An 11809-nucleotide genomic window follows, 5' to 3' on the forward strand; every position below is an offset into this window, starting at 1 on the left:
AAACCCTAATTGTCTTCTCTTCTTCGAACTGTATGTTGTGTCCTTATCTTCTTCGACTCTCTTTCTCTTCTTCGACCTCTCTTCTTCGCCCTAAAATCAAAATTGATTTCTCATTTGTGTGAGTGATGATGGGTGGTGGCGAGAGAAGCCAAAGTAGCTCAAGTAGGAACAACTCTGCAAGCAGACCTTATGGCAACAAAGGAATGCGCAATAGGGGAGGTAAGGTCATGGCTGTGAAGAAAATGTTAAGATGGTTTCACTTTGAGTTTGGATTTACCTGCGTTTTTTACTCTGCAGTATGGAATCCATTGTAATTTTTTCGCTGGGCTGATGGATGTGAAGAACCAGCTAGTTTGTGCAACACCCATTCCACAACAAGTTTTGCATGAGTTAAATTGGAGGATGATAACCTTGGAGAGTGATGTTAAGACCGTGAATATGATGACAATGGTGCTGCTGGCTTTTGTAGTTACTTTTGGTGTTTGTTTAGGTTTTAGCTTGTTGGGGTTTATATTCAATAAATGATGATTATGTTATTAAATTTTAAATTTCTTAAGTGGTTTATAATGTCTTGATGAATATGGAATGAAATGAAACACTAATTTTACATGAGTTCAACTCTTGATGCTGCACTTGTTCTGCTAAAATTGTGTTCAATTAAACCAGAAAGAGATAAATCAAAACATGCAACAAAGCTAATATGAAATTAATTTAACATAACATAACTAATTCCGGAATATGGAACAAGTGTTGTTTGTACTAAAGCACATTGTGCATAACATACTATCACAACCCAAAACATCATAGGCCATAACAACATTCAAAGGCTATGCATACAGGTTTCAAAGGTTACATTACAAAAAGACACATTGTTTAACTATAGCATTCAACTACAATAACATGAACTCAAAAAGCCACTACACTTTGTGTTAGTTAGACATTTTTTCTCGGTGGGTTGAATCCTGGAGTTGGAACAAATTTCAAGAAGGAGGCCAGTTTTTCAGAGGTTGCTGCACTAGCTCCCTGAATAGTCTCTCTTGAAATCTTAGTTGGATGTGGAGCAGTAGTAGCAGTGGATGAAGTTGTTCTCTTGATACTATTTATGACGAAACTAATAAAAATTATTTGTAAATTAACAAATTTCTATATTCTTAATAAACAACAAACGTTTAATTAAAAAAGTTTATTTAAAAATTTTAAATTTGCACTAGCTAATTAGGAAACTCTATTTAAAAATTTAAAATTTAAAATTCTAATACTAATTCCTAATTAAGTGACTTCTTAACCGTTTTGATTTTTAAATTTAAATTTTTTTTATTTGTCACATTTATAAATTTTGTCTGTTTACCTCGTTTACATTGTTATTTTTTAAATTATCTCAGCACAATAATAGAGGTACTCTCATCTTTTTCTCTCTTTTTACTTATAAGTTATTCATTTTCAATCTCTTTATTCAAGAAAATGAAAAAAAAAGATTTTAACTGTAAGTTGAATTTATTGATCGTGAGATTAAACTTATATTTATTTGAAAAAAGATACTTTTGAAAAAAATATATATTATTTTTTGTAAAATATGTTTACGTAACTGAATAAATGAGAATAAAAAGGAAATTAAAGCAGCCAATGAAAATAAAACCTATGCTATTTTACATAGACATAAGAAGACACTAATTTCATATTCAGCATTTCAGAGAGACAGAAAATACATGTTTTTAATGGATGTTTGTGTATGACCATGTCTTTCATCATTTTTGTCTCAGTAAACAAACACCATACATGTACTCCTATGTACTCCCGTGTCTATGTTTTGATGGATATGTATACCAAAAATAAACGTTGCCATATGTGTACTCCTGTGTACTTTATTTTTTTTTAATAATATAAAAAAATTGATAATAAAAATGTATTAGGTATAATGTATATATATTTTTAATGGGTTAAAAAATTTATTTATTTGGTATTTTCAGGTATATATTGAAAGATGCAAGAAGTCTAAAGAGAAGCAAGATTGAAGAGAAAATTGATATTAAAGGACAAAGAAAATACAAAGCGGACCACAATTCAAGGTAGACTTCATACAAAAAAATATTTTGGCCGAATGAAAGCCCATAAAATACAATATTTTCTATATATTATTTAGCTATTGACAAGTAATAAATTATTAATTTACATTATTTTCGTAATATATTACTAAATTTGTTTATGAAAAAATTACAGGAAATTCGAGTGATGATTCCAATAATGTGCATTTTCAATCGGTGTTGTCGAACATTACAAATAGCATCAATACAGGTTGATTTTTGGATAATTTTTTTTGGAACTTACTTATGTGAATGTACATGCACTTTATGTATTTTGATTTTTTTACTTTTTATTCAATTATAAACTTTAACAGAAAATATGTTCAAAAAACTAATATCTCGAGTTATCTTATTAGATAATAACCCACCACCATATCGATCAAGGTCTCCAACTACTAATCTACACTTTGTAGGTGAAAAAGAACGATGTTCCAATATTAGTGATATTAGTAATTCAGGTATCACACGCGAAGCATATGATAGCCCATGTCATCAGACAAGTCAACAACAGCTTCAACAAACATCAAACAATATCGACCAGTTGCAAAGCCAGCGTATGTTAATATATACTTTTATTACTTAAAGACCAAACATTTAACTTTTCAATTGGTCTATTAAAAATAATCTTTGGTATATGCTAAATAATTATTATAGATTCATTGGAGTACTCAAATCGAATTAGATTGCAAAGGGATGCAAGACTGAATAGGAAGACTATGCTACTTCAAAAGAGACATAGTAAGATAAGCATAATAGATTGTAATTATCACAAAGCTAAAATTTTACTTCCTTTATCTTTAATACTACTTTTATATTATATATTCATAACTCAGCTGATTCAAACATTTAACATATATTCATTTTTCTTTTTTTATAATATAAAGTGCTTGATTTATTATCTCTAATGATTACAGGAGTAAGTACATCTAATTCAAATTTAGATACTAAAGAATTAGAAGAAGTGTGCATAGCTGAAAAAGGAAGACACCTGAGACAAAGAAAAACATTCTTGAAGGAATTGGCTATAAATCTTTCAAAAATTTTTGAAGAAGTTGAGGATATTACTGAAAACATGACTATATTAAATGATTCTGTGCAAATTGAATACCCAGCCATATTCGATGTTGCTGAGAATACAGGTAATCTAAGAAGTAGCAATATCAGCACTTTATTATTTACTATTGTTATGCTTTTTATAAACAAAAAATTATCGTTTAGTGTTCAAGTTTTTAAAATTCAAACTAAGATATGGTTATATATTATAATTTTTGTATTTGAACATTGATATATTGTAATTCTTATTGTTTGATTAACGTGCATGTAAAACTTAAACCTTGAGGTTGGCACAATGAAATTGTATTATATGATCTCATCTTTTTAATCTATAAATTACAGTCTTCGGTAATCTTTTATAAATATTATTTTTATACTTAACATGGTGAAAGAAAGATATATTTTTATATAAAGTATTTTTTGCAGATATAACTGAAACATAATTTATTATCTTGGTGATTATTAGATGTGATAGATATTGGTGACCCAGAATTTTTTTGTCGGCATTGCGACGCCATGATGTGGTATGAGGAGAGATCAGAGAAGTCCAAAACAGGATCCAATATTGAGTTCTCAATATGTTGTATGCGAGGGAAGGTACAACTGCCGTTTTTGCAACGTCTACCTCAGCTCTTGCAAGGTCTAATATCTGGAGCAAACCAGAGAAGCAAACACTTTAAGGATAATATAAGAACTTATAATAGCATGTTTTGCTTCACGTCCCTCGGAGGTAAAATAGAGACCTCTATCAATGATGGAAAAGGTCCTCCCCAGTTCATTGTGAGTGGACAAAACTACCACAGAATTGGAAGCTTGGTGCCAATTGAGGGACAAAGACCAAAATTTGCGCAGTTATATATTTATGATACAGAAAATGAGGTCTCAAACAGGATAGAGATTTTCAGGTTTGTATCATGCATTTCAAACTGATTAAAAATTTATTTAGGTAGTTCGTACTTTGATTTTGGTTAATTATGAATACTAATATTTTTCAATTGATGTTTTATACAGTTCAAGAACAAACAACAACAACATTGACCAGTCCTTAGTTCTAGATCTCAAGGACATGATCGATCAACATAATGTTCTTGCTCACACATTTAGGATAGTGAGAAACTACCTGAATCAAGGAGATATCGCAAATATAAGGCTACGGTTGTACCGAAAAAGATCAAAGGACGTAAGAGTCTACAATTTACCATCTTCTAACGAGGTCGCAGCTCTAATAGTAGGAGATTTTGATTCTGGAGATGCAGGACGTGATATTATAGTTCAATTAAAGTCCAGACATCTGCAAAGGATTCATGAGACACACACCGCATTTATTCCTCTTCAGTACCCTATGATGTTTCCTTACGGTGAAGATGGCTACCAAGAAGACATTCCTTTGCGAGAATCTCATAGGGCTGATGAAAATAGAAAGAGACAGCGTGTGAGTTTAAGGGAGTTCATAGCATTTAGAATACAAGAGAGAAAGGTCGAGTATGCAACCATTGTCAATGGTGGAAGATTATTTCAGCAGTTCTTGGTTGATTGCTTTTCTATGATTGAAGCACAAAGGTTGACCTACTATCGAAACAACCAAACCAAGGTGAGGAGTGATATATACAAAGGGATTCAAGATGCAGTTGTTAGGGGTGAGACACGTGCTTCTAAAGCAGGTAAACGTATCATCCTACCTGCGTCCTTCACTGGTGGCATGAGATACATGTTTAATAATTGTCAAGATGCTATGGCAATTTGTAAGAAATATGGATATCCAGACCTCTTCATCACAATGACATGTAATTCAAGTTGGCAAGAGATTGGCAGGGTTAACAATCCAAGGAACTTAAAGGTTGAAGACCGGCCGGATATATCGTGTAGAGTATTCAAAATTAAGCTTGACATGATAATCTCGGATCTTAAGCAAGGAATTCCATTTGGAGTGCTAGATGCAGGTATTGCTCATCATCCAACCTTATTTTTTGAGAAATATTCCTTTAGATTGTTATAAAATAAATGGCAAAATATTTTCTTACTTAACATATTGTTGATTTTTTATTATCACCCTTAATTTATCAAAGCACATACATAAAATAGATAGTTTAAATATAACATATAATTTTTTTTTGTCTTTTTGGTATAAGGGATGTATACGGTAGAATTCCAAAAAAGAGGTCTACCACATGCTCACATTCTTTTATGGTTAAGTGGAGACCATAAGATAACAACGACAACTCAAATTGATCAGTTAATATCTTCAGAGTTGCCAGATCCTGTTCAGCACCCAAAATTGTTTAGAGCTGTATCTACATATATGATTCATGGACCAAGTGGTAGAGCATTTTCAAAATCTTCCTGCATGAAAGATGGGTACTGCACCAAATATTATCCCAAGACATTCAGTAAAACCACAGTTATCGATGATAGTGGATACCCATCATATAGAAGACGAGACACAGGGGTGGTTACTGAGAAGAAGGGAGTCCATATGGATAATAGAAATGTGGTTCCATACAATGCATATCTGCTGATGTCTTATCAAGCGCATGTTAATGTAGAGTACTGCAACAAGTCGAATGCTATCAAATATTTGTTCAAGTACATGAATAAAGGTCCAGACAGGGTAGCAGTTGGAGTTACAAAGGAAGCTTCCAGTGGAGAGGATGCTCAAGTTATTGATGAGATCAAACAATTTTATGATTGCAGATATTTGTCTGCATGTGAGGCTGTGTGGAGAACCTTAGCGTATGATATTCATCAAAGGTGGCCTTCAGTGATGAGATTAACCTTTCATTTGCCTGGAGAGCAAAATATCATCTTTAAAGATGATGACGATCTTGAAGAAATCGTGGAAGAAGAGGAAGGAAAATGTACAATGTTCTTAGTATGGATGGAGGCCAATGTAAAATTTGAAGCAGGTCAAACTTTGACGTATGCTGAGTTTCCAAATCAATTTGTTTATGATAGAGAATCAAGGGAATGGCATCCACGCAAAAGAGGGTATTCTATCGGGAGGTTAAATTATGTTCCACCGGGTACAGGTGATATTTATTATATGAGAATTTTGTTAGCTGTTCAGAGAGGTTGCACAACATATGAGTCTATTAGGACAGTTAATGGAATTACATATTCTAGCTTCCAAGATGCTTGCTATTCCATGGGACTACTGTGCGATGATAGGGAATTCATTGCAGCTATTAATGAGGTAGCTGAACTTGCATCTGGTCATCAATTGAGAAAATTATTTGCGATGCTACTGATATCTAATAGCATTAGCAACCCAGAGCGTGTTTGGAATGCAACTTGGACATTATTAGCTGATGGAATACTATATGAGAGGAGAAAAGCTTTGAAAAACCAAGGTATTTTACTATGTCTTTTTTTTTATATCAAGATTGTATTCTCTTATTATCTTTATTTTTGTTAATAATATTAATAGTTTTATTTTAGAATTACTTATTAAATATTTCATAAAACCACTATGTGCTTTTTCTAGGACTAAACATGACTGATGACGAATTGAAAAACCTCTGCCTTATTGAGATTGAGAAGATACTCAACAACAATGCGAGATCTTTAAGAGACTATCAATTAATGCCATATCCTGAGATGTCTCATGTTCGCCTTTTTCAGAATAAGCTAATAAAGGAGGAGTTAGCATATGACACAAATGACTTTACTCATACAAACTTATATACAGAACAAAAGATGACTCATGAGCAAAGGTTAGTATTTGATGAGATACTCAATGCTGTTATTACAGACTCTGGTGGTTTTTACTTCGTTTATGGGCATGGTGGGTGTGGTAAGACATTTATTTGGAATGGACTTTCTTCTGCTATTCGGTCTAGAGGAAAAATCATTTTAAATGTCGCATCCAGTGGAATTGCTTCTTTACTCCTACCTGGTGGCAGAACGGCTCATTCTAGATTTTCAATACCCATTACAATTACTGATGAATCTACTTGCAACATCAAGCATGGCAGTTTGAAGGCTGAGCTGCTCATCCAAAGTAGCTTAATAATTTGGGATGAAGCTCCAATGCTCAATAAAATGTGCTTTGAAGCACTTGATTGGACGCTCAGGGATCTTATGTCAGTTACCGATCAACATAAGACACATCAACTATTTGGTGGTAAGGTTGTTGTTCTAGGAGGTGATTTCAGACAGATACTTCCGGTGATTCCGAAAGGAAGTAGACACGATATATTGGCATCTGCTATTAACTCATCCCATCTGTGGTCATTTTATAAGGTTTTGAAACTGCATACGAATATGAGGCTTCTAATGTCTTCTTCGGATCTAGATGAAGGTGAAATGAAGAGATTTGCTAATTGGATACTTGATGTTGGAAATGAAAATATTGGCTCTGTTGTTGGTGATGAATCAGAAGTTGAAATTCCAAATGATCTATTGATTACAACTACTGATGACCCTCTCTCTCATTTGGTAGACTTTGCATATCCAAATTTGTTGCAAAACATGTCAGATTACAGGTATTTTCAGAGTAGGGCAATTCTTGCACCCACGCTTGAGAGTGTCGAGAAGGTAAACGATTTTGTCTTGACAATCTTTCCAGGGATGGAAAAGGAGTATTTGAGATCTGACACAACATGTCAAGCTGATGAGAATGAAGATATACAACAAGAGTGGTTCACACCAGAGTTCCTAAATGATATCAAATGTTCGGGACTACCAAATCACAAGTTGACTTTGAAGTCAGGAGTCGCTGTAATGCTACTGCGAAACATAGACCAAACTTCAGGTTTATGCAACGGGACAAGATTAATAGTTAACGAACTTGGCAGCAACCTAATTGGAGTGACGGCAGTGGCCGGTAGAAATATTGGAGATAAAGTATACATTCCAAGAATGAACTTGATCCCTTCAGATTCAGGATTGCCATTTAAGTTCCAACGGAGACAATTTCCATTGACAGTATGCTTTGCAATGACCATTAACAAGAGTCAGGGTCAATCATTATCACATGTAGGGCTTTATTTGCTAAAATCAGTGTTCACCCATAGACAACTTTATGTTGCTTTGTCAAGAGTTAAGAGTCGCAGTGGCCTCAGGGTTTTAATTCTAGACGAAGACGGTAATCCAAAGTCATCAACAACAAATGTCGTGTTCAAAGAGGTTTTTAATAATATTTAGGTAAGAATAATATTATTTTTATTTTAATAGCATGTTATGATTTATACTTTTGTACAAATATTTACTATAGATATAACTAATTTATCTATAACTCTTTTTTCAGATTTGAAATGAAATGTGTAACAAGGAGCACAACATCCTATACCAATTGCTTTTCTAATGAAGTTAGTAAGATACTAGGTTATCGATCGATAAATTTTTATTAGCTTTTTATATAAAATTTAGTGTAAAATTAACATGCTATTATTACAGTTATATATGTTCTTATTTTTTTCATGTCTCCCTCCTTATGGTTTAAGAATATTATAAACTTCAAACTCTTCTATTTATATTTTACTTTGAATAAAGATAAAACAACATATTTAACACGTTTATTATATAACGACGATGATAGTGTTATACTAAATTTAAAAAAACATATGATTATAAAATATTATTTTTAATTTAACTTATCAAATTTAAATATAAGCCCGTGCATCGCACGGGTTTAACACTAGTTAGTCAAAACAATTGTAAAGGTTTATGTCAACAATGTTGTGGTCTCCACCACATTCGTTGCTTATAAATTGTTAATCGAGCATATTCAAAACGTCAACATTTTTAACATAATAGTCTATATAAGTAAAGTAAATTTAAAGGTAAACTATTATTTAAAAACTTAATATTCACTTACGTCACTCTTATTCACTTTTTTAAATTATTATTAACTTGAACGTCAAAATATCTTTTACAAAATTTATCTCATCTAGTATTTTTTAGAGTTTGACATATAGTTTATTTATAAAAAAGACAAGATGAAATTTTTCTAAAAATAATTAGATATACTTAGAACAAATTCTTTATACAAAAATAACTTCAATTTAACAATTTATATATATAAATTAAACTAAACAGAATATGTCTAACCAAAAATAGAAAAATAAATTGAACAGAGTGTTTAAAAGTGAAACAAAAACAGTCTTGCTTGAGATTTTCAAGCATTATTTAGTGGATTTGAACTTTTCATCGTTAAGAAAATTATAAAAGATAAATTGAGAAGTTAGTCACTTCTAATCAACAATGATTTCATTAAAAAGTGGGTCATGCAAAATGATAAAATTAAAACATGATTATTATTTACTAAGATTATTATTTTATAAGTGATTTTTATTTGATTATTTTTAACCCGTTGAGGACTCAAATATAATAACCAGCAAAGTTGTCCTCACAGTGCGATAAGTTGCATAATGTCAGCTTAGGGTTTGAAAGGAAAATACCTTCATGAGTGTTAGGTTAAATCTAACAATTTATCACTTTAAATACACTCATAATAAAAGTTGATAAAAACTAATACTTTTACAAACAAATGAAATATGCTTAAATTAAACTAATAAATAATAATTAACTTAGGTTCATCGGTGATAAATTTATTGAGTAAATGTCCAAAATGGTCCTTGAATTTTAAATTGTTATTCAATTTAGTCCTTGATTTTTAAAAATGACCAACTAAATCCCTGAAATTCAAAAACGTGCATCTCTGTTAGTCCTTCGCAGAAGTGCCGTCTAAACGTTGCTGATGTGGAACGTGAACTGCCATGTGGGCATTCCAGCTATATGCTGATGTGTACCAAGATTGAATTTGATTCAAATTGGTATCTGGAATTGCCTAATAATACCCAAATTAGTCCATTTCAATTATAAAACCCTAATTGTCTTCTCTTCTTCGAACTGTATGTTGTGTCCTTATCTTCTTCGACTCTCTTTCTCTTCTTCGACCTCTCTTCTTCGCCCTAAAACCCAAATTGATTTCTCATTTGTGTGAGTGATGATGGGTGGTGGCGAGAGAAGCCAAAGTAGCTCAAGTAGGAACAATTCTGCAAGCAGACCTTATGGCAACAAAGGAATGCGCAATAGGGGAGGTAAGAACGCCGTTTTCTGCAATTGCGGGCTTCGAACGGTGATTAAGTACTCAACGACGGCAGAAAATTCTGATAGACCATTTTATGATTGTCCGAACTATGAGGTAAGGTTATGGCTGTGAAGAAAATGTTAAGATGGTTTCACTTTGAGTTTGGATTCACCTGCGTTTTTTACTCTGCAGTATGGAATCCATTGTAATTTTTTCGCTGGGCTGATGGATGTGAAGAACCAGCTAGTTTGTGCAACACCCATTCCACAACAAGTTTTGCATGAGTTAAATTGGAGGATGATAACCTTGGAGAGTGATGTTAAGACCGTGAATATGATGACAATGGTGCTGCTGGCTTTTGTAGTTACTTTTGGTGTTTGTTTAGGTTTTAGCTTGTTGGGGTTTATATTCAATAAATGGTGATTATGTTATTAAATTTTAAATTTCTTAAGTGGTTTATAATTTCTTGATGAATATGGAATGAAATGAAACACTAATTTTACACGAGTTCAACTCTTGATGCTGCACTTGTTCTGCTAAAATTGTGTTCAATTAAACCAGAAAGAGATAAATCAAAACATGCAACAAAGCTAATATGAAATTAATTTAACATAACATAACTAATTCCGGAATATGGAACAAGTGTTGTTTGTGCTAAAGCACATTGTGCATAACATACTATCACAACCCAAAACATCATAGGCCATAACAACATTCAAAGGCTATGCATACAGGTTTCAAAGGTTACATTACAAAAAGACACATTGTTTAACTATAGCATTCAACTACAACAACATGAACTCAAAAAGCCACTACACTTTGTGCTAGTTAGACATTTTTTCTCGGTGGGTTGAATCCTGGAGTTGGAACAAATTTCAAGAAGGAGGCCAGTTTTTCAGAGGTTGCTGCACTAGCTCCCTGAATAGTCTCTCTTGAAATCTTAGTTGGATGTGGAGCAGTAGTAGCAGTGGATGAAGTTATTCTCTTGATAGGGAGTTTGTTGCACCTCTCACTTTTAGTTCTCAGAAGCCCTTTCTTGGCATTCTTTGTAGTCTTTACAGCCAGTGATAGCAATAACAACAATAAAAAGTGTCATTATATGGATGATGACCCTGTCAAGAATCATATTAGCTGACCAAAAACATATCCTCTCAAGTTAACAAGAAAATGGATTTGTTTCCAAATTGATTAACTCAAGCTCTAATTTTGATAAATGTTTTTAATACTATTAATACTTGAGTTGCAGGTCCTTATTCAGCTCCTAGACCCCCTTCAGCAGTAACTTTTGTTTGAGTTTCAGTTTGTCCTCCTTCAGCACCAACCTCACATTTTGCACTAACAACCTCACCTTCGTTACCTTTAGCACCAACGTCACCCTCATTTACAGCATCTTCAGCAACCTTTGCAGCAGCTGCTAGCTCATCAGCCTTTTGTTTTTTTGCTATTTTATAACTCCTTGTTGTGTAACCAACATCTCCACATGTCCCATAAGTGAATTTGCCATATTTTCTCTTCAATTTTATTGCAGTGCGCTCTTGGTTCCTCCGAACAGGTGCCTCATGTGCATCTTTTTTCCTTACATAATGTGATGGCCTGCCACGGGACTTGCTCCTTACAGGTGGTAAGCAATGGAGGTATTGTGAGA

General features: G+C 32.9%; 1 protein-coding gene across 1 annotated transcript; it reads left to right on the forward strand.

Annotated features, from left to right (window-relative positions):
- Window positions 1–128: 128 nt before the first annotated feature.
- Window positions 129–8276, forward strand: LOC107606564 (uncharacterized). The gene is made up of 8 exons (XM_088494373.1): window positions 129–219; window positions 2218–2292; window positions 2495–2635; window positions 2996–3220; window positions 3601–4039; window positions 4146–5074; window positions 5264–6481; window positions 6616–8276. Exons 1-8 carry the CDS (start codon window positions 129–131, stop codon window positions 8274–8276), a joined length of 4779 nt encoding a protein of 1592 aa, XP_088350499.1.
- Window positions 8277–11809: the final 3533 nt, after the last annotated feature.

The sequence above is a fragment of the Arachis ipaensis genome, chromosome B7, assembly GCF_059453495.1.
Source record: "Arachis ipaensis isolate K30076 ecotype BB chromosome B7, ASM5945349v1, whole genome shotgun sequence".
NCBI classification, from domain to species: domain Eukaryota; kingdom Viridiplantae; phylum Streptophyta; class Magnoliopsida; order Fabales; family Fabaceae; genus Arachis; species Arachis ipaensis.